Consider the following 24,439-nt stretch of genomic DNA (forward strand, 5'->3'; position numbering starts at 1 on the left):
TAAAACTATGCCCATTAAATGATGTTCAATATGTTTCAGGGGTAATTTAGAGTTTGGGGGGAGCAGAGCATCCACCAAAAATAACATATGCCGTGTGAACCAAACTCGCTGTTCCAATGCCAAATTTAGAGGTGGTGTAACGGGAGGGATTTCAAAGGCAGCATGTAGCTATTTAGGGCAGGCCAACTATATCACCAATGTATTGGGAATGGGGCTACAAGGCACTCACACGCAGAGAAATAAATGAATGCCCACAACGTGCATGAAGAACACTCTTGCGAGTAGGACAATCGATTTACATTTTTTAATAAACTCCTGCTTTTGCAGTTTGTTACTTTAAAAATAAACACTCTGCTGAGTGGGTGAAACAAACATGGTGCCAACTCGGAAAAGTTCTCTACCTTCAGTGCAACCACCGCATCAGTGAAGGCTTTGGAGGTCCACACCATGTAGGTGTGGATCTTTAAATAAGGTGGAAGGAAAGATGACAGAGCAGCAGAGGCCATAGCCTCCGTTGACCTGAGAGGCTAGTGGGTAGCCTTGCATTCTTTAAATAGCCTTTTAATATTGTTAGTTTTCAAACATGCAAAAGACAATTCGGCATTCAGCCTCTTGAACACGATAGGTCAAAGTGTATCAATCCATAACAACCTGTTTAATGAAAACACAATATAAAAATCCACTTTTTTCTTGTGTTTCAACTTGTGCTCACAGTTTACTTTTTTGCCAGCCAGGTGAGATCTAACAGGTTCCCCTTCATGAATCAAAGACCAACTTAACCCCTTCAATGCGCAGGACGGTCGGGAGCCGTACTGCACCACAGTGCTTGTGCACGCAGAACGGCTCCCGGCAGTCCTCGCACATAGCATTTGAAATCCATCTGGTGAGGGATTGTTGTTTTTTTAATACGTAGAGGTGGGGCTGCCCAAAATGGGCATGCCAATGCCTTCGACTCCCCCGGGAGGCAGATGGGCGCAATAATCCCTAAACTGTCCCACCGTTGCGGGGGGGGGGGGGGCAGAAAGCCCATTAGGAACCAGGGATATGTTTATGGGCATGCCAGTGAGACGCCACATAGGCAAGGGTCGCTCCTTTTTTTTAGGCACACATTTTAGCTATTCCAGTGATATTTTTATTCTCGTTCGAACCAAAGCGGGGGCAGAAAACCACTAGAAACCAGAGAGAGTTTGTGTGTGTAAACTGGAGTTTGGCTGACGGTCTACGTGTACTGACCTTTGACTGGCATTTTGCTGGCGGTGTCTGTGGACTTGCACTTGGCTAATGGTGTGGGTGGACTCGCACTTGATGACGGTGTGTATAGATTGTCGCTTGCCTGGTGCTGTGCATGGAGTAGCGCGTCACTGGTTGTGTATGTGGACTGGTGCTTGGCTGGGTTTGTACACTGATGGTGCTTGGCTGCAGGGCCAGACTGGCTGTAGTGGACACCGGGTGATTCCTCGGTGGGCCAGTTCTCTGGCCATGGGGGGCAGTTTTGTCACTGGGGGGCGGTTTTGCAGCAGCGCTGCAATATCAGACCCCAGTAACAAAAGCGGCAGCAGTGCTTTTTACTAACAGGCCCCTTGCACCCCCAGGGCCACTTGAGCAGCAATCTGCCAGGGCTGGTTGTTGTTCCCAGTCCGGCCCTGTTTGACTTCGGTATGCGGGGATGTTGCATGGATGGCGGAGTGCGTGTGTGCTGGTGTTGTGTGTGGATATTGCTTGGCTGACTGTGTGCATTGATAGCATTTGACTGGCGGTGTACTTGGATGGTGCTTGGCTCGCGGTGTGCACGGATGGGGCTTGGCTGGCAGTGTGTGTGGATGGCACTCCACTGGCAGTGCTATGTGTGAACAAACTATTTAGGAAATGGATGAGAAGTGGACCTAAAAAATTACAGAAGCAGTATAGAACCAGAAAGGGAGTATTTAAAAAAATATATTTTTATATATATAAATTAGATTATAATAGAAAATGCATGTTTTCATAACTATTGAATCATTATAGAAAAAAATGTAACATACAATCTTAGTCACAATTAGGGTACATATACAATTCCAGATACAGCCTATGCATGATGTACAAAATCCTGATATGGTCGTTGTAAGAACTAAACATGCATATTTATCCATTCATACATGGCCTAATTAAAATGATGAAATACATATCAAACATAATGTTGTTGATATTAAACATGGATTTGTGCACCGAAAATAAATGACATAACAAAAAAGGGAAAATTATTCATCACGTGTGGTTAAAAGACATGGTCATGGCTAACATAGTTCATGTCTACGCGCATTTCGGCTGGACGCCTTCATCAGGTAGCCATGATGGTCAAGAAAGATCTAAAAAGAAAATATAGATGTAAAGAATGATACTGGTCACTGAATAACAGGTCCTACTAAAGTGTATTTACTTTAAGTTAAAAAGTGATACAATTATTTAAAAATGTCACAGACAAAAAACCCAATGGTGCAATTTAGTAAAGTTCTAAACAAAGCGAGGAAAAAGACTTAAAGTTTGAAAAGACGAAGAGTGTATTCTATTTCTAAACATCCAACTTCTAAAGTTTCATTTAATATATGGATCACCAAAGAGTATAGTAAAAAGACTAAGACAGAGAAAGGCAACAGACCCTTAGAATAGAACACCAATACGTGTATAGAAACATCATTTTATTGAGTGGTAAAGGTTAGAATCCCAGTGTTGTAAGTGATGACTGACAGTTACCTAGTTCCCAAAGAGTGGTATATGTTGTTACCTTGACATATGCATTAAGTCAATTCACTATATGATTTCAGTGAGAGACTGATGGGAACAATGGTGGTAGAGAAATTACCTGTAAATGTTACAAAGAGACATTAGGGAATACCAGAGCAGTAGATATACCATGGTAAAAAACTGCAGTCTATATCTAATTATTTCTGTGCTAACCACCTACTGCTTTTTATGCCTGTAGCGAACATTTTAAAGCGTTAAGATAATAAAAGAACGCTGACCCTATACTCATAGAATGATAATAACCATCGATTTATAAGCTGGCTGGTAAAGAATGCTGGTAGCTTAGACAATGCGACTAACGCTGCTAACCGCAATTACCGATGATACCTTTTTTTTTTAAACAAAAGAAAAAGAGCAAGGGCTGCAGGAAAAAGTGGTGAGAAGGACCCTACAAAATACTGCATAAAATAATAACAGCACTTAAAGGTCTTACCTATAATAAACTTTTAATTATGATGCCATGGGTTTCAATTCTTGATCACATCTGATAGTGACATTGAAATGTTGCACTATTTATTCAGAAACTTTGCAATCAATATCTACAAGGGAAATAATGAGAAAAGAAATCCTCCGAGTTGATCTCAAAATCGACTACAGCTGGTCGGTACTCAAATTAACGTAACGACTAAGAAGATACTATTGTAAGTGCAGAAGGGTTCTACCTTTAAGTTTTGCCAGGTAAATCCGAATCTCCGGGAAGCTGCAACTGATACTGGGGATCGGGTCTGAGTTTCGTAGGAAAAAGATCCCAAATGTGTCAGTTTTAAAGCAGTTGAAAAATCCTATTTGAACGAGATGACATGTAGGCATGCATAAATAAAGGGTGCTAGGAAGCGATAAAATCAGAAGTGACATAATATTTAATTAAGTGCACCCTAACTATAAATGAGCCTTTCAAATAGTTCAGCCGATATGAACACTGTAAAAACGAACGCCGGCGCAAATTGCAAACTCGATATTAAGGCGAACGCTAAAGCAAAGTGCGAAAACGACATTTACACGATATATACCGGAGGTATAGGGTTGTCGTTGTCAGTAGTGCGTCCCACGGCCAGCGCTTCCAGTCTCCCGATGTAGTGTACCATGAATCGGCATGCCAAATGTCTGCCCAGGATGTTACCATTTTAAAACTAGATGTGGACGGGCTTACGTGATGTTTAGTACCCGTATATGATGTCAATAATCACCGATTGATTGCATGTGTACTCGTGCGGGTCTCGGGAATGGCCTACGATATGCCCGGGGAAGTATGTATAAAATTGCCGCCATATTGGAGTGGAAAAAAATATAACTTGGCAAACAATGACTAGCTATGATAAAACCATAGCTTGTCACTTAATTGAGCAATCAAATCCGCATAAAAAGGGGGGAGGGGCTACTTTATTACTTACACTTAATGTCTGGAATAACAGCCATTACCGAAAAAGATAGTAATAATGGTAGGAATTAACACAGATTTTCTAAGATTAGTTGTCACTTAGTTAGTCAAAACGAATTTGCAGGTTCAATATTAATAATGTCTTAATATGTGGAATGGCCACCATATTGGAATGTAAAATAAAGTGCTAGGCCAAACAGGGAAAACATATAGCAAACGAAATATTAGTAACTGCTTAACACCGGATGTTTACGACGATGTTTATCGAGGAAAATTACCTTACTATACAAACCAGTGTGAAGAATAGTCAACTTACCTAATTCGCAAATACCCTATAATTCAATGATTGAACAATGATCGCACAATCAACAAGTTCTGATTCTACTCCAAGTCTTAACTTTGTATAAATGCTAATTTAGTACTTTGATATCGACTATAATGGTCCTCTGCTAGAGAGCCCTGGAGGGACATAAAACCATAGTTCTTACTACTTTATACTTGCCAATATAAGTGCTTTGGCACATATGACCAATAGTAAATATTGTTATTCATACACATGGAGATATGGACAATCATGTAAAATGATATTCACGAAGTCTAGACATGACAAAAGTATCCTCAGTTGTTATAACGGATTACTTGATCCCAAGGGATCTCACTATTCATTCCTCGTTTGTACGTGTCAAGAGTAAAGATCCAGAACACTTCCCTCCGTTTACGTATTTCTGTGCTTTGGCTTCCAGCGATAATGTGTATTTTTTCTAGAATAATACATTGTATTTCCTGAGAACGGTGCTGTGCCTCCATATAGTGTCTAACTAGTGGGGCAGCTGTGTTCTTTGTTCCAATGGCAGATCTATGTTCCGTCAATCGAGTGGCCATTGAACGTGAAGTTTCACCGACATATCCGAACTTGCACGGGAATACAATCAGATATACAAAAGATCTTAGTTTGATGTTATTACCATTGATCATGTATGTGGTAGTTTCAATGGCAAACTGACATGCAAGGCAGGACATACATTTAAAATTGCCACAGGGGAAATCTTTACCGGTTAGAGTTGTCCGAGTTGTAGTTCTTTGGACTTTACTCATTCTAGAGCGCACTATCAGTGCACTGGCAGTGTGCATAGATAGCGCTTGGCTGGTGGTGTACATGGATGGTAGTGTGAGTGTACTGACTCTTGTCTGGTGGTGTGGCTTGCATGGAACCCACAACGTTTTCTTATCCAGAGTCCCCTGCAAACCTCAAATTTACTAACAAAGTCACATTTTCCTCACATGTCTGTGTGAGTAAGTTGTAGGATCATGGTGCAGGCACAAATTTCCTACTACCCAGCATTCCCCTTGGTCTCCCAAGATAAATGATACCTCATTTGAGTGGGTGAACAATGGAGAGTCAGCCTAAAACCGAACAAACTGCCCTTTTGGACCCCCCTCAATCTCTACACGTTTTTGCCCTTCCATGTCATAGGCACTTGGCCCATCCACACAAGTAAGGTATAATTTTTATTGGGAGAATGAGGAGAATGCACAGTGGTAGAAAATGTGTGCCGTGTGGTGATCCCACAACTTTCCCACACAGATATTAGAGGAAAATGTGACTTTTTAGCTATATTTGAGGTTTGCAGCAGATTCTTAGAAGGAATATGTTGGGGGATCAACGAAAGCAAAAACAACAAATGATGGACAGAATGCGGAACAATGTCATACATTCACCCCAGTACAGAGATCTGGGCCTAAATCCATCGTTTTTTTGCTCACCATGCCATTCCAGTTTGAACCCAGCCATATGCAAATCAGTCTTGACCCTGTGCCCCATGGGAACAGTCCAGCCCGAACTGCCAAGCCAGGTCCTCCCTGGACTGGAAACAAGCATCCTAGGACCGGTTTCGGGCTTTCAGCCCTCGTCAGCCAGGATAGCTTGATTCCAGTGGCATGGAGAGCAAGGGACTCACGTCTGAGCATACCCTTCCCACTCGGGGTGACAAATGCAAAAACAACAAATGATGGACAGAATGCGGAACAATGTCATACATTCACCCCAGTACAGAGATCTGGGCCTAAATCCATCGTTTTTTTGCTCACCATGCCATTCCAGTTTGAACCCAGCCATATGCAAATCAGTCTTGACCCTGTGCCCCATGGGAACAGTCCAGCCCGAACTGCCAAGCCAGGTCCTCCCTGGACTGGAAACAAGCATCCTAGGACCGGTTTCGGGCTTTCAGCCCTCGTCAGCCAGGATAGCTTGATTCCAGTGGCATGGAGAGCAAGGGACTCACGTCTGAGCATACCCTTCCCACTCGGGGTGACAAATGCAAAAACAACAAATGATGGACAGAATGCGGAACAATGTCATACATTCACCCCAGTACAGAGATCTGGGCCTAAATCCATCGTTTTTTTGCTCACCATGCCATTCCAGTTTGAACCCAGCCATATGCAAATCAGTCTTGACCCTGTGCCCCATGGGAACAGTCCAGCCCGAACTGCCAAGCCAGGTCCTCCCTGGACTGGAAACAAGCATCCTAGGACCGGTTTCGGGCTTTCAGCCCTCGTCAGCCAGGATAGCTTGATTCCAGTGGCATGGAGAGCAAGGGACTCACGTCTGAGCATACCCTTCCCACTCGGGGTGACAAATGCAAAAACAACAAATGATGGACAGAATGCGGAACAATGTCATACATTCACCCCAGTACAGAGATCTGGGCCTAAATCCATCGTTTTTTTGCTCACCATGCCATTCCAGTTTGAACCCAGCCATATGCAAATCAGTCTTGACCCTGTGCCCCATGGGAACAGTCCAGCCCGAACTGCCAAGCCAGGTCCTCCCTGGACTGGAAACAAGCATCCTAGGACCGGTTTCGGGCTTTCAGCCCTCGTCAGCCAGGATAGCTTGATTCCAGTGGCATGGAGAGCAAGGGACTCACGTCTGAGCATACCCTTCCCACTCGGGGTGACAAATGCAAAACCAACAAATGATGGACAGAATGCGGAACAATGTCATACATTCACCCCAGTACAGAGATCTGGGCCTAAATCCATCGTTTTTTTGCTCACCATGCCATTCCAGTTTGAACCCAGCCATATGCAAATCAGTCTTGACCCTGTGCCCCATGGGAACAGTCCAGCCCGAAAAGCCAAGCCAGGTCCTCCCTGGACTGGAAACAAGCATCCTAGGACCGGTTTCGGGCTTTCAGCCCTCGTCAGCCAGGATAGCTTGATTCCAGTGGCATGGAGAGCAAGGGACTCACGTCTGAGCATACCCTTCCCACTCGGGGTGACAAATGCAAAAACAACAAATGATGGACAGAATGCGGAACCATGTCATACATTCACCCCAGTACAGAGATCTGGGCCTAAATCCATCGTTTTTTTGCTCACCATGCCATTCCAGTTTGAACCCAGCCATATGCAAATCAGTCTTGACCCTGTGCCCCATGGGAACAGTCCAGCCCGAACTGCCAAGCCAGGTCCTCCCTGGACTGGAAACAAGCATCCTAGGACCGGTTTCTGGCTTTCAGCCCTCGTCAGCCAGGATAGCTTGATTCCAGTGGCATGGAGAGCAAGGGACTCACGTCTGAGCATACCCTTCCCACTCGGGGTGACAAATGCAAAACCAACAAATGATGGACAGAATGCGGAACAATGTCATACATTCACCCCAGTACAGAGATCTGGGCCTAAATCCATCGTTTTTTTGCTCACCATGCCATTCCAGTTTGAACCCAGCCATATGCAAATCAGTCTTGACCCTGTGCCCCATGGGAACAGTCCAGCCCGACCTGCCAAGCCAGGTCCTCCCTGGACTGGAAACAAGCATCCTAGGACCGGTTTCGGGCTTTCAGCCCTCGTCAGCCAGGATAGCTTGATTCCAGTGGCATGGAGAGCAAGGGACTCACGTCTGAGCATACCCTTCCCACTCGGGGTGACAAATGCAAAACCAACGAAAGCCACACCTCCCAGGACTCCCACGGGTGTCTAGTTTCCATAAATGTCTGGGCTTTTTAGGTTCCCCTGGATGTCTGTAAACCCCGGGACCAGAAACATAGGTGCCCACCTATCTATCACAAAACGACCTGGTTTTTCAAGGGGGTCACCTGCGTTTTTGGACCCGGGCTCAGCGGCCATCTAGGGAAACCCACCAAACCCACACATTTCTGAAAACTAGACACCCTGGGAAATACAGAAAGGTATGGGTTGCGTGGATGCGCCAAGGGTTTCCTATCCAAAATCCACTGTAAACCCTAAAGTTAGCTGAAAAAAATCAAAATGTTCTCACAATTCTGTATGGGAAAGTTGTGGGATCACAGAGCTGACACAAATTTCCTACCACCCAGCATTCTGATAAAAATGGTACCTCACTTATGTGGGTGGACCAACTACCTACAACAGGCAATGGCCAAAAACGTATTGTGGAGACATCAAAATTACCAAAACAAACTGTTTTTGCAAAGGGGGGGGGGGGGGGGGCACCTGAGTTTTTGGCCCTGGGCTTGGCAGCCATCTAGGGAAATCTACCGAACCCACACATTTCTGAAAACTAGACACCCTGGGAGTCCAGGGAGGTATAAGCTTGTGTGGAACCCTTAACGTTTTCCTACCCAGAATCCCCTGCAAATCTCAAATTCAGCTGAAATAAAATCACTTTTTTCACAAATTTTTGTGTGGGATCACTGTGCCAGAACAACTGTCCCACCACACAGTGTTCTCCCCAGTCTCCTGACTAAAATGATACCTCAGTTTTGTGGGTGGGCCAAGGGCCTGTGACTGGGAAGGGCCAAAAATATAGGGATTAAGGGTATAGCACAACTAATTCTAAGTGCTACATTCTTTTAAAAAAATACGTTGTTAGACGATTCTGCACTGGACAGCCACACAAGTAAGATATCATTTTACTCGGGAGACCAAGGGGAACGCTGGGCGGTAGGACCTTTGGGCCAGCATGGCTAACTCACACATAAATGTGTGGAAAAAGTGACTTTTTCAGCTAAATGTGAGGTTTGCAGGAGATTCTGGGTAGGAAATCATTGGGGTATCAACGCAAGCCATTCCTCCCTAGACTTCCCAGGGTGTCTACTTTTCAGAAATGTGTTGGTTTGGTAGGTTTCCCTGAATGGCCGCCGAGACCGGGGTAAAAAACTAAGGTGCCCCCCCCCCCCCTGTGAGAAGTTGGCCTGGTATATGCTGTCCACTAATTAAAGTGGGCACCTTGTACCAGTCCAAGCGACCCTTAAGATGTATGAAGTCTAATATAACCTTTAGAAAGCTATCCTAGTGGTAGCTGTGGAGAGAAGCCTTCATGCTTAATCTTGAAGGAATGTAAAGCAGCTTGTTTTACCAGAATATCACCTCCTGAATGACTAAATGAAGGAGAACCACACAGTAGTTATATAAAAATATGTATTTAATAATATAACACTCTCTACTATCCCGTACACAGTGGGCTCCAAGGGGAGACCAAACCATATACTAAAATAGTGGTATAACAATCACGACTTGACTAGAGACAGTGCCTAGTGCACGTAGAATCGCTGGGACCCCAAGGAACCACCCAAGGTAATGACAGAGGAAACCCACGGAGGACGGGTGCAGTGAGGAAACACGACAGCACGTTCCGTACTACTCTATGGGAAAGTTGCGGTTGGAAAGTTAAAGTTTAAGGACCCTTCTAGGAGGACTTCGAGCAAACCCTTTGGAACTTAAGAGGTTGGAGAGCCACCGCACCCGTGGGTACCTTAGTACCAGAGTTACGTATCCCAGGGGAGCTGCGTGCATAGGTGTGAGTGGTGTCGAAACCGTTGTCGTTCTCTATGGAAGGATGGAAAGAAGTACTGCTGCCGTGAAGGTGAAAAGGGTCCGGTCGAATCCAAGCATGGATTTTGGAAGGAAGAAACCTGTAAGCAGAGGGGACAGAGTCTGGGTCACTCCAGACCAGGGGCTCGGTAGACGAATGCCCACCGATGTCGGGTGCTTCAGGTGCGAAGAGGGGATGCTGGACTCTGCATCCACGAGGACAAGGAGACGTCGAGGAAGACCAGGAGCTGGATTCAAGCTGTCCCACGAAGGTTGTTGAGTGCTGAGGTGGTCGGTGTCTGGCTGGAGCACCAACAAGCCTTGGCAAAAGCAACCCATGCAGGAACGTCAAACAGATTACGGTGTGGACCAGCAAGGTCCAGGGGACTCACCAAGCAATGGGGAGTCAGGGCACGTCTGGAGCAACCAGGAAAGCCCACAAGAAATCAAGATGGCCCTCAGGAGGACCCACAGGCCGAATGACAAGGAGTTGCGAGGTAACCTTGAGCAAGATTGCAAAGCACCAGCCCACAGAGCACTCGGTGCAAGGATGCCGGAGTTCTTTGGTGCAAATACTGCTCAGGGTCAGGACTACACGCAGTCCAATGCACAAGCTCGGGAATCGCCTACAAGCATATGCAGCTGCAAATGAACAAGGTGAACAGGGGTTCGGGTTATGCAGTCCCCACGAGGGATACTGGCCTAATACTCGGTGAGAGGGCAGATCGACCTCAGGGACCCTCAGAAACCCTACTCCTGATTTGCTGAAATCTTCAGAGTCCACAGGAGCTCAGGAGCAGCAGACCAGTCAGTTGCGGTTAGGTGCCTGCGAATGCAGGGGAGTGACTCCTTCACCCCAAGGGAGATTCTTCAGTTGTCTTCAGTGCACCACAGGTCCTGCACGGACCCTGTATGGAGCAAAGGCACAAACTAAGCTTAGGACGGAAAGGGGGACGAAGTAGAGCCCTGTCGGGGTCCAGGGAAGTCCAGAGTGTCCAGATGGTCGAAGGTCAGTGGTTTCTTCTTGTAGATTCTTGTCCACGTAAAATTGAAAGTCTTATAGCAGGTAAGCCCTTTTGTACCCACGGGAGAGGGTGGACAAATTCAGGGGACCCTCCTAGGGGAGGGGCAGGACAGAGGGGTGGTTACACCCATGTCCTTTGTCCAGTTTCGCACCAGAGCAGGAGTCAATGGCTCCCAGAACTGTTTGGAGCTGGACTATGCACAGGGACACCAAATGTGGCCCACGTGCAGACTTTCAGGCACTCTCAGAGTGCACCCACCCAGCTTCAATACACTAAATCCTGTTTGGGAGGTGGTCAAACCTCCCTGTGGCAGGATTGTGCTGCCTTCCTCCGCTTGAGCTTAGCTCAGCAGCAGGAGGGCAGAAATGTGTCTCTGGTCGGCAGCATCCATTTTCTGCTGTCCAGGTCTAGAAGGCTGGCATCGGTTAGACCAGTGACCCCACGAAGCTCGCTTCAGAAAGGTGGAATTAGACCTCCCACACCAGTTACTGGTGTGGAGTTATGATTCTAAGGTGTTTGATACCAAAACACAATATGTTTCTATGCAGCCGTTTTCGAGATAGCATTTACCGCTAGGTTATTGTGCACCTCTACCTATATGTCCGGCTGAGTCACAGACAACCCGGGAGAATGGTCACCGAAGGCTGCAGAGAGGCTCTGCTCATGCAGGGGAACCTTCTCACATAAAACCCAGCACCTTGCCTTCAGAATTGTTAAGGCCTGCTGTAGGGGTGACTTATAAGTTTTAAGTGTAGTGACCAATAGATATAGTGAACTTGTATCTAAAGTAAGTGGTGCAAGCACCAGCTGACACAGGCTGCAGTAGAAGACCTAGAGTTCCATTTTGCATGGCCTCTCATGGGTGGCATAATACATGTTTCAGCCCATGGGAAGCCTCTGGGGTACTTATGCCTTGGGTACATAGGTACCATATATTAGGGACTGATAAGGGTACCACAGTATCCAATCTGGAGTGTACCATAGTACATGCATGACAATTTAAGGGAGAAAGCAGATAGACTGGGATCCTGATTAGCAAGATCCCAGTCAGACTAGTCATAAACCAGCAAAACACCAGGCAAAAAGTGGGGGTAACCATGCAGTCAGATCCTACCTTCCTACACCCCCTTGCAAAACCAGGTAATTTTGATGTCTCCACAATACGTTTTGAGCCTTGCCTGTCGCAGGTACTTGGCCCACCCTCATGAATGAGGTACCATTTCTATTGCAAGACCTGGGGGAACGCTAGGTGGTGTGAAATTTGTATCAGCCCAGTGATCCCACAACTTTACCACACAGAAATGTAAGAAAAATTAGATTTTCCCACTAAATTTGAGGTTTGCAGGGGATTCTGGGTAGGAAAACATTGGGGGGTCCACGCAACCCGTACCTAGATGGGCGCCGAGCCCGGGCTAAACCCCCCCCCCCTTTGCAACACCAGGTCGTTTTGTGATAGGTAATTTTGATCTCTCCACAATAGGTTTTGGGCCTTTGCCTTTCCCGGGTATTGTCCCACCCACAAGAGTGAGGTACCATATTTATCGGGAGACCTGGGGGACCGCTGGGTGGTGAGAAATTTGTGTCAGCCTAGTGATCCCACAACTTTCCAACACAGAAATTTGAGAATTTTTTTATTTTTTTCAGCTAAATTTGAGGTTTCCAGGGGATTCTGGGTAGGAAAACGTTGAGAGATCCACGGAACCCATTCCTCCCTGGACTTCCCCGGGTGTCTAGTTTTCAGAAATGTGTGGGTTTGGTAGGATTCCCTAGATGGCCGCCGAGCCCAGGGCCAAAAACCCAGGTGCTCCCCTCGCAAAACCAGGTCATTTTGTGACAGGTAATTTTGATGTCTTCACAATAGATTTTGGGCCCTTGCCTGTCGCCTGTACTTGGCCTACCCACACAAGTGAAGTACCATTTTTATCGAGAGACTTTGGAGAATGAGGAGTGGCTGTAATTTTGTGGATCCATGCAGATTGCAGAACTTTCCATTATAGAAATGTGAGGAAATTAGTTTTTTTTTTCTCAAAGTTTGAGATTTGCAAGGGAAAATGGGTAACCCAACCTGGTGAGAGCCACACAAGTCACCCCACCCTGGATTCCCCTGGGTGTCTAGTTTTCAAAAATGTATAGGTTTCAAAATCCTCAGCTAGGCACTTTGCAAAACAAAAGGGTCTGTTTTCACTGTAAAAATGTGGTGTGTTCATGTTGCGTTTTAGGCCATTTTCTGCTGCAGGCACTAGACCTACCCACACAAGTGAGGTACCATTTTTAGCGAGAGACTTAGGGGAACACAGAATTGTAGAGCAACTGTTATTACCTATTGAATTCCTATGCATTTCTTCCTTCTAAATGTAATACAATGTGTAAAAAAGAAGTCACTTTGAAAAATATCCCATAATTCACATGCTAGTATGCATACAATTTCGGAGATGTGCAAATAGCTACTGCTCCGAAACTTTATAATTTCAGAAATTCATAGGTGTCCTTGATACCTATTTTTCACTCTTTATATTTTACCAAATGAATTGCTATATGAAAAACCATTGCAAAACGAAGCTCAGTTTTTGCCTCTGGGTTCCTCCGGTTCTCGATAACTTACAAGTCCTATAAATCCCCTAGCGGATGTAACGGTATAGTGCTTTGAAAAATCTGTCATACTTAGAAGAAGTTACAGGTGAAAACGTTGGCACAAATGGCTGTTTTTTTCAACTAATTTTCTATTTTTCTTATTTTCAACTGTTCGTTTCTATAAAAAAGATATTGAAGGATCTACACAAACAACTCCGTGCTGAATTCAGAATTCTTTCTACTTTTCAAAAATGTATAGCTTTATGGGATCCATTATTGCTTTCACACCCATTTCTACCACTAACTGGAAGGAGATTGAAAGTACAAAAAGAAGCAAAAAATAGGCTATGTCTAGTAAAATGCCCAAAAATGTGTAACAAATGTTGGTTTTCTGACATAAGTCTGCTTGTCCCTGAAAGCTGATGATTTCAGCACCACAAACTCTTTGTTGATATGATTTGCAAGGAAACAAACAGACGTTTCTGTTTCCCCATTTTTCCAAAGAACCCCAAAATTTTGCTGTATTTTGGCTAATTTCTGGGTCCCCTCCAGGGGAATCCACAAACCCTGGGTACCTTTAAAATACCCATGATGTTGGAAGAAAAGGACGCCAATTTGGCTTGGATACCTTTTGTGGACAAAAAAATACAGGGGTCTAAGCACGAACTACCCCACATAGCCCAAAAAAGGATTAGCACAGGTGGGAAAAGGCCTAGCAGCGAAAGGGTTAAGAATGGCATCACACAAACAAAACCTTAAATATTGAATAGAAAAGTGCTTTTTTCTAAATTCTCTAACAGTAAAGCCTCCTAAGATCATCCAACACATATGAAGGACTTACCTCTCAGATGAAGCACTTGCAGAGTTTTCTGTAAAACAAAAAGGGTGTGGGGTGAGATCACAATATATTATGCTGAATACAATAAAACACCAAGACGGGTATCTCCACCAATTCAAAACACTTGATAAAAGCAGTGAAGAACAACAGGAAAAATAAAAAATTAAGTTGGGATTATCAATGTAACTGGCGTTCCTATTCAGACAATACAAAAATAATGTTCAGGAAAGAGGTAAACAAGCACGTGGCGGCCACGTGCTGGGGAAGCAGACGACAAACTAGAGGTAAAGAACAAGTTAATTACCTTCGGTAACGATATATCTGTAAGACACAGACAGTAGTTATAGATTCCTTACCTTAGAATTACCCCCAGGCGTCAGACTGGATCCAGAGAAATGTTTTCTTAGCAGTACCCCTGCGCGTCGTAGGTGGCGTTGGTCGACTCCGCGTTGGCGTCGTGGTCACCAGGATTACCTCACAGTGTCTACTTAGACACCACCCCTGTGCGCTGACGTCAGTTCTGACACGACTTTCCACGCTCTGACCACTGGTGCACAAAACTAGGGCCCTGGAAAGGTAGTCCCTATCCCAAGGAGTCAGTTCGCAGAACGGGGAGGATGGGTGGGGCAGTAAGGAATCTATAACTAATGTATGTCTCTTACAGATACATTGCTATCAAAGGTAAGTAACTTGGTCATCTGAAAGATACCATTAGTTATAGATTCCTTACCTTAGAATAGATACCCCAGCAATACCAACCCCGGAGGTGGGTCTGCGATCCAAGTTCACACCAGGAGAACAGAACGGCAGAAAAAGCAGTCTCTCTGGACTTGGCTGACCAGACAGTAATGTTTGGTAAATGTGTGCAGGGATGCCCACGCTGCTGCCAGGCAGATGTCATTCAGTGTAACTCCACGTCCCAAAGCAGTAGAGACTGCCGTCACCCTGGTAGAGTGGGCGTGCAGTACTAATGGAGGTTCCTTTTTAGCCAAAGAATAACAGATCTTGATGCATAGGACAACCCATCGAGAGATGGTAGGCTTATGGACTGCCTGACCCTTCTTGGCACTACATCACCCACGAAGAGTTGATTGTCCACCCAGAAATCATTTAGTGTGATCAAGGTAGAAGGACAGCACACATTTTGGGTCCAGACAGTGGAGTCTCTCCTCCTCTTTGGAAGGGTGCGGAGCGGAAAGAAGGTGGGCCTGACCTATGTGGAAAGAGGTAACCAGTGTATGCAGAAAAGAGGGCCTAGCGCGAAGAACCACTTTGTCCGGATGAATAGCCAGAAAGGGAGGTTTGGAAGATAAGGCCTGAAGCTCACTCACCCTGTGAGCAGAGGTGATGGAAGCAAGAAAGCAGTCTTCAAAGTAAGGAGGTGAAGAGGTGAAGAAAACAATTGTGTAGGGGCTCCAATGGAGCACACATAAGATAAGCGAGGACAAAATTCAATTCCCACTGGGGCATCACGAAAGAAGAAGGAAGAAAGAGATGAGCAATGCCTTTCAGAAATCTGTTAACAATGGGGGACTTGAAAAGAGAAGGCTGATCAGGAAGGCAAAGAAAGACCGAAAATGGCCGGAAGAAAGCCCTTAAGAGTTTCCAGAGCAGAGCCCTGCTGGGCCAAAGAAAGAATGATGAGGAGAACCTCTGAAAGAGGGGCAGAAAGGGTATCCACAGCCTTTGCTGTGGACCATGCCACAAATTTGTTGCATCTACAGGCGTATACCGTTTTAGTGAAGGGATGCCTGGATGCCAAGATGACATTACAGACTTCGGGAGGAAGGTCGAAAGCTGTCAACTGTTGCCTCTCAATCTACACGCAAGGGGGTGGAGGCTGGACAGGTTCAAGTGGAGGACCGTCCCCTGCTGCTGCGACAGAACATCCTCCCGAAGAGGCAGTCTGATCGGAGGATAGATAGCCATGTGTAACAGCTCGGGATATTAGACTCTTCGTGCCCTCACTGGAGCCACAAGAATGACTTGGGCCCAGTCGTGCTTGATCTTCTTCAGCACTATGGGCAGATGTGGTACAGGTGGAAAGGCGTACAGGAGGCCACAACTCCACTCGTGACGAAAGGCATCGCCGAGCAAGGGCTGTCTTGGAAATTCCAACATGCAGAACTGCTTACAGTGCGCGTTCTCTTCGGGTGGAGAATACATCTAACCAAGGCTATCCCCACTGTTGAAAGAGACCTTGCACCACCTCTGAGTGAAGACACCCTTCATGATCCATCATGCACATATGGCTGAGCTTGTCCACCCTGACGTTCAGGGAACCTGCCAGGTGTTGAACGACCAGAGACATGCCCTGATGTTCCAGCCATGTCCAAAGGCAAAGAGCCTCTTGACAGAGGGTCCACGACCCCACCCACCCCTGTTTCTTGCAATACCACATGGCGGTGGTGTTGTCCGTGAACACTTGTACTTCTCTTCCTTTGACAGAAGGAAGAAATGCCATCAGTGCAAGACGGATCGCCCGGAGCTCCAGAAGGTTTATGTGGAGCCCAGACTTCACCAGAGACCAGAGGGCTCTGATCTCCGCCTCTCCCATATGGCTGCCCCATCCCAGGAGTGACACATCTGTCACCACTGTGAACTCTGGTTGGGGAATAGAGGGGGATCTGCTGTTGACCCAATCCTAGTTTGTGAGCCACCACTGCAACTGATGTGCAGCCCCTTCTGAGATCTGGACGACATCGGAAAGATTCCCCCGATGTTGCGCCCACTGGAACTTCAGGTCCCACTGCAGAGCCTGCATATGCCACCTGGCATGATCCACCAGCAGGATGCAGAAGGCCATGAGGCCCAGCAGCCTGATTCATTCTACCGAAATCCGTGATAGAGGCTGAAACATCGGTATCATAGCTCGAATATGCCAGACTCTCTGCTCGGGAGGGTAGACCCGAAACTGCGCTGTGTCCAGAACCGCCTGATGAAAAAGAGCTTTTGGGAGGGAATCAAGTGACACTTCGGCACACTGACTGTGAACCCCAGCGAATGCAGGAGGTCTGCTGCAGTCTGGACATGGAAGACGACAGCCTGGGGCAGAACCCACTTCAACAGCCAGTCGTTGAGATAGGGGTAGACTGGAAACCCTGATCTGCGCAGATGAGCTGCGACCACCGCCATCACTTTCGTGAACACCCAAGGGGCGCTGGTAAGGCCAAAGGGGAGCACTGTAAACTAAAAATGCTCATGGCCTACCGTGAACCGCAGGTAATGCCGGTGGGCAGGCAAGACTGGGATGTGAAAGTAAGCGTCCTGCAAGTCCAATGCTACAATCCAGTCTACAGGGTTGAGGGCAGACAAGACCTGAGCTAAGGTTAACATCTGGAACTTCTCCTTCCGGAGGAAGCTTTTGACATCCCTGAGGTCTAGGATAGGATGCAGGCCTTTGTCCTTCTTGGGTACCAAGAAGTAGTGGAAGTAGCATACATGACCTACTTCTGGCACAGGGACACGTTCAATAGCTCTCTTGGCCAAGAGAGCGGTAACTTCCTGGCAGAGAAGGGCCAAATGATCCTCCAACATGCAATGGAGAGTTGGTGGCATGGATGGAGGGGTAGTCTTGAAGGGGAGGGAGTAGCACCTTCGGACTATCTGCAAAACCCACCTGTCCGACGTGGTGGTGTGTCAGTGGGGGAGGTGATGGCAGATCCTGCCGCTCACTGGCAGCTGGTGGCCCTGGAAGGTCGGACTAGGAAGATTCGGAGGCTGCTGCGGGGGGGGGGGGGGGGGGGGGGGCTTTGGTGGACTGGTCCGCCCGCTGGCCCCCAGACTCACGACAGTGGGTCCCACGTCCCTGACCACACAGAGGCTGGGCAGCTTGCGCAGCTCCATGGCTCTGGGTGGAACATGGTGGGGTACACCCCTTCCGTATCCACAAACGGGGCGAAAGGAAGACTGCATGGGACGAAAAGTTGCTGCGAGGCCCAAGGACCTGGCTGTGGCCCTTTAGTCCTTTAAGCGATCGAGTGCTTTGTCCGCCTTGTCACCAAACAGGCAACGCCCATCAAAGAGCATGTCCAAAAGGGTGGATTGGACATCCCCAGAGAAGCCAGACGTTCTCAGCCAGGCGTAGCGCCTCATGGCTACCGACGTAGAAACTGTTCAACCCAGCAAGTCGGCTGTATCCAGCCCACACTGGATGGTGAACTTTGCTGCGTCTCGACCCTCGGCAACTGCGCGGGTGAGCACAACCGACCTCCTCCGAGCACTGTGGCTGCACTTGCGCAACCGTATCCTACACCGTGTGTGTGTAACGTCCCAATAGAAATGCGGTGTTCACTGACCACACTCCTAAGCTGGCGGAATACACATCTTCCCAAGATGGTCCAGGTTCTTGGATTCCCAATCTGGGGGAGCAGTAGGGTATGTGCCCTTACAGGATGTGGCTTGGACCACCAAGCTCTCAAGGGTAGGGTGTTGGGAGAGGAAAAGTGGGTTGGCCGGGCAATCATCCTGTCCACAGGAGCACCTGCTGGCTGAAGCATTTCAGTCAGGAGGTTGGTCCTGGCAGCCATCGTAGGAAGCTCAAGGCCTTAGCCGGTTTACGCAACACCACAGTGTAGGAAGCTCCCTTCTCCATAGCCACAGTGTGGGGGGGGGGAGGGTCGGGGGGGGAGAGATACCAAGGTCTGGGGAAGTATCCAGACCACTGGCATCACCCAACTGTTCTCACCAGTCCGGCTCTTCAAGTTGGTCTGCTAGAGTGTCAATAGACCCCTCCCAGTCCTCCTCACCCTCCTCTGGCTGCCACTCAGGGCGGTAGGAAACACCAGGGATGAACTGCAGTACAAAAATACCCCCCTGCGTTGAGGGATGTCGGTCTGGCTCTGTGTCCACGGCAGGGGTGAGGCTGGGGTCGACGCCGGTTGGGGGTACAACGGGCATCGCCACTGGAATCGGCGCAGGGGAAAGTGCCGCGAGGTCGACCATCATGAATTTGGATCCAGACCTGGATCTTTGGGGACCCTGCAATGCCGGGGGCGGAGCCGCCAGCATCTGAGGCCTAGGGCCCTCAATCGAGTCTGTGTGGCCTGAAGGCGCACCTGCAGAGTCGGGCTGCCCAAAGATGCTGTGCAGTGCTTCGTAAAATTGACAAAGCTGGGCAGGGGTCGCTCCGGGAAAGGAAGGGAAGCGCAGAGACATCCCAGCGGGCTCCGAGGAAGGAGCCAGAAAGCAGCGATGCTCTGGGTTCCGCGTTACATCGGCTAACGGACGGGGAGAGGGCAAAGAGCGACGATGCTTCTTCGCCTTCTTTTTGTGCTTTGACTTACCGGAGGAGTGAGAAGACTTCGAAGAAAATGGTGATGACTCTGCAACCGGTCCCGCAACCTTCCTCTTAACGGAAAGCTCGAGTGTCGCAGAGCGGACTGCCAGGCCTCCATAAGCTTTCTGGCCCACTCCTGCAAAGACTTCGGGTTCAAGGCCCGGCAGTCGGAGCAACACTTCGGATCATGGTCGTGCTCCAGGCACCAAAGGCACACGGGGTGCGGATCGGTGACCAACATCAACTTGTGACAGGAGTGACAGGGCTTGAAGCCCGTCCGACGATGGGACATCCCTCGTGCTACCAGGAGTTCGAAGACTCAAAAAAGAGGTTGACAAAAGTCAAAAAAGATTTAGTCAAAAAGTGACTAGGGGCACGCTCTCTCCGGATCTGCGCTTGCTGCCGGAAAAAAGAAAGAACTAACGTCAGCGTATCTAAGTAGACACCGCAACGTTATCCCAGCGACCACGATGCCAACAACAGACGCAGAATCAACTGACACCACCTACCGACGCGCAGGGGTACAGCTAAGAAAAAACGTTTCCGGATCCAGTCTGGGGGCAATTCTAAGGTAATGAATATGTAACTTATAGTCTCTTCCAGATATGTCAATTTGAAAGCACATTGGCTCAGTAACATGGACCATATATTAGTGGAATTTAAAGACTATTTTGTAGGTGGTAAGAGGTTGCCTACAAATGATTTTTACAGCAGCATATATGTTAAAATAGTGCAATCTTAGGAGAATTAGGCCAGCAGCACTGGTCAAATCTTAGAAAGATGGTGAGGGGGTCACAACATCCTGGTTAAAATGTTGACCTGCATCAATATTGAATCTTTTAGATCAGATACCACTGTTACGTCAAGTTAAATAGATGCGGAGATAAGATTAGTAAAAGTGAATCTATACTTTCATATATATACCTACATCAACAATATAGTGGTAGTCGCTATTTGGATGCAATATTTTTGCAGGTTATTTCCCGATGGATACTTCTAACCACAGAATCCTCACCTTATGATTCCCCAGATGCCAGACTAGATCCGGAGATTGTTTCTTCAGCAATTCCCTTTTGTGGCAGTAGGTGGAGTAGAGTGGCTCTGCGTCAGGTCTGTCCCAACACAGAGGTGACATTGAGGCCATAATATAACCACCACCTCGTGTGTCAACATCAGTTACTTTCTTTACATGTCTTCTGATGTGGATCTAGAACTCGCTTCAGTCACCCAACTGAAAACCTTTTTCTAAAAAGAATTGCAGAGCGCAAGGGGCATGACTACCCCAAAAACTAGTCTTTAAACCCTGCGAGGACTGCCAAAAATAGATGTCAGTGATAGACTGTTAAAAGGTCTGTCTCTGAGCTCAGATGAATCTGAAGGCCATTGGAGACTGCAAGGCCAAACTTCACGTAGCTGAGCCTCATTGGAAGGCCCGATTCCAGCTGAAGTTGAGACTGCAGCCACGTTCTAGCTTCCAAGGCCAATCCCCAAAGAGGTTGTCATTGCATTCAAAGTCATCAGGTAAATCCAAGAAAAAAAAGAATCAGAAGCGTAAACACAGTGTACTATTTTCCAGCCACTCTCAGCAAGAAAAGCCATGCAGAAGTTAAGGTACAGCAAAGTTGTGGTCTATGTCTCCGACTTCGGAACTATTCCCAGCTTCAGTCCCGATCCAACCCGAGTTCCCAGAGACATTGGCAACGTCGCAGATCTAGGCCTTCAAGGATGCCAGACTGCAGATTTTTGGTACTCCACCGGATCCCTCTGGTGCACCTTCAGCCCCCATGGATCCGAGCGGGCTTTCAGTGAGCTTACCGCCGGTGGCTCCATCTACGATGCAGACTGTGCTTCTCGATCATGACGAAACCGCATATGACGCCGAGACCAATGTCGTTCCACTGATGCAGAAAGAGGAGCCCACAGTGCTTTTGGACTCATAAGCGAATCCACCACAATCTTGTTTGAAGTCGCAGCCCCTGACCCCCCTATGACTTCCAGTTCAACCTACATCCAATTCTGATACGCTTCCATTGTATTACAAATATACAGAACAGCAAGACAACGATGGGGATGACAATTACCAGATATATGATGATGAGAATTTATTTCTGGATTTTCAAGAGGCCAGTGGCCTAGACATATCAACTGACATTGGTCTAAACTCTCTTGCTGGCCCTTCCACTTAATACTCAACCTGCTTCGTAGTGATGATCAGGAGAGCACCATAAGGAAACAAAACAAGTGTGCTTGTAGAGGTCCTGCAAACAAGGCAGACTTCACAGGAACCTCTCCTTCCTTTCAATGACACACTCCCGGGCACCTAGGCGAAGCCAAGCTCTTGCCTTCCAGTAAATCTGCAAATAGCCAGAAGACATTCGCTCCAGGGGACCCATCTTCCTTGCTGCAGCACCCAACTCCTGAGAGCCTCGTAGTTCAAACCTCTACCAGCAGACTAAATCCCAACATGTTTACAACCACCCCGCCAGATAGGGTGTGGAAATGCATGGAAGCTGTAGGTAAACACACGTTTTCATCTGCTAGCCATAGCCTCAGGTCCATAAACTCAAGTTGCCTTCTGGGACATTATTCTTATGTGCTGTGGGACATGATGACTGATATCTTGCTTGCAGTCCCTGAGGATCTTTGGGCATACCTTCAGCGGATGGGCAGGGCGCAGCAAAATATGTGATCCGGTCGGGCCTGGACACCACCTACTGCTTGGGCAGGGCAGTTGGCACAAGCATGGGGCTTCAGTGACACACTTAGATTAGTTCCACTGGATTTTTTTTGGGAGATATCCAGCAATGGCTGATGGCTATGCCGTTCGATGGCACGCTCTCTTTGGAGATAAGTCAGATTCATGCTTTAAGGAGGACAACGCAATAGAGCATTCTCTTGGCCTAGCACCACCAACGTCAAAGTTTCCCCAACAATTTCACTCCTTTCGAGGCTTTGGAGAGGTAGTAGTGGTCACAACAAACCCTACCCCAGCAACAACAGAACCTCCCAGATGTTTCTATGCCCCCTCCTTCCATCACCACAGCAAAACCACTTCAATTTGCTCTTCATGGGTGGTAGATAATCACATTGGACAGACGGGTGCTCTAAATCCTTCATCAGGATTACCTACTCTTATTTCCACCCCTCCAAACATGCCACCTACACAACAACGACTTCCTGCGGGCAGCTTGTTCATTTCCCAAAGAGAAGTTAAGACTCTCTTTGAAAAGGCAGTCACAGGGAGGGTACCGGAGGCTCTGGATTGGACAAGGAGTGTGTGGTATCTGGAACTTCTGGCAGTGAGCATCTATCCTCTGATTCATCTGTCCCTATGGGAGGACCTCCTGTCACAGCAGCAGGACAGGGTCCTACACCTGGGCCTGCGCAATTTAAACCTCCATGCACATGAAGCCCGTTGATCTCCATCCCTAAGTAGTGGATGTCATTTGGGCAGCCAGGCACTCCTCCACTAAATCCATCTATGGGTTACGTTGGGAAAAGTTTGTTGCTTGGTATTCTACCCAGTGTATCCAACCCTTACAAACCCAGTTGTCGGATATACTACTTTTATTTTTATCACTAGCGAAGCAAGGCCTAGTGAAAGGTTACTTGACGAACAATTTCATTACCTTCGGTAACGCCTTTTCTGGTAGAAACTATCTAAATGCAGATTTCTCACCTTAGAATACTCCGCGGGGGTCAGACTAGATAAAAAAATGTAAGCAGTAGCCGTTGGGCGTAGGAAGATGGAGGCTGTGGCTCCATGCAAACGTCGTCCTCAGGCCTATACAGGCACCACTTATGCGTGCTGACAATGTCCAGATTCCTAGTTCACAGAACAGGGAGGATGGTAGGGACGGTGAGTAATTTGCAATTAGATAAAGTCACTACCTGCAAAGGTGCTACAGATGGTAAATAACTTTTCTGATCGAGATTTCTAACTGCAGATTCCTCACTTTAGAATAGGTACCAGAGTAATACCTCCCAGGAAGTAGGTCTGTGAACTTGGCTTAAAACAAACAGACCGGCAGGGCTGAACAGGTAAAATGCTTGTTGTGCCAGACCTGGCGATCCAGAAAGTAGTATGGAGGGACGCCCAAGCATCAGCCAAACAATGTCCAAAACAGGCACTCCATGCACCAGCACAGTGATAGGATAGAAGCCTTGGCTCTGGTTGAAGAAGCTTGCAAGCCCTTCAGAGGCGGCTGATTCACCAGTGCATAGCAGATCTTTATCATGATCCAGAGGGAAAGTATTCTTTTCTGCAATGTTTTCTTTCTTTGTTCCAGTGAACCTGATAAAGAGCTGTTTGTCCACCCAGTGCTATCAGGTATGATCGATATAAAAACAAATAACCCTTTTCAGATCCAGACAAAAGAGTTGCTCCTCCTCCTTAGAAGGGCGAGTTAGAGCGAAGAATGTTGCAATGGTGATAATTTGCCCAACGTGAAAAAGAGTCACTATATTAACCCCTTGCATGCTTCTGACGGAACCACTCCGTCATGAGCCACGGGCGCCGTGTGCTCATGACGGAGTGGTTCCGTCATGCTGCGGCCGTTGGCGGCCGCTCCTCCCACGCGGCGCTAATTCCCCGCCTGTGCGGGCGATTAGCGCAAGTGGGTGGAGTCATGACGGAACCACGCCGTCATGAGCACAGCTCGCCCGTGACTCATGACGGCGTGGTTCCGTCATGAGCATGGCGGCGCCGCAAATCCCCCAAACCCCCCCAGCGCTGCGGCGGAATTCGCGCCGCAGCGAAGGGGTTAAGGAAA

General features: G+C 47.5%; 1 protein-coding gene across 2 annotated transcripts in view; it reads right to left on the bottom strand.

Annotated features, from left to right (window-relative positions):
• Positions 1-24,439, bottom strand: part of GTF3C1 (general transcription factor IIIC subunit 1) — a 1,956,011-nt gene that overhangs the window by 204,351 nt on the left and 1,727,221 nt on the right. For both annotated transcript variants that reach the window (XM_085632176.1, XM_085632175.1), the window contains exon 35: positions 14,393-14,420. In XM_085632176.1, the coding sequence (XP_085488302.1) occupies positions 14,393-14,420 (28 nt within the window). The remainder of the gene's footprint in view (positions 1-14,392; positions 14,421-24,439) is intronic.

This window comes from Triturus cristatus, chromosome 10 (genome assembly GCF_964204655.1).
Source record: "Triturus cristatus chromosome 10, aTriCri1.1, whole genome shotgun sequence".
Lineage (NCBI taxonomy): Eukaryota > Metazoa > Chordata > Amphibia > Caudata > Salamandridae > Triturus > Triturus cristatus.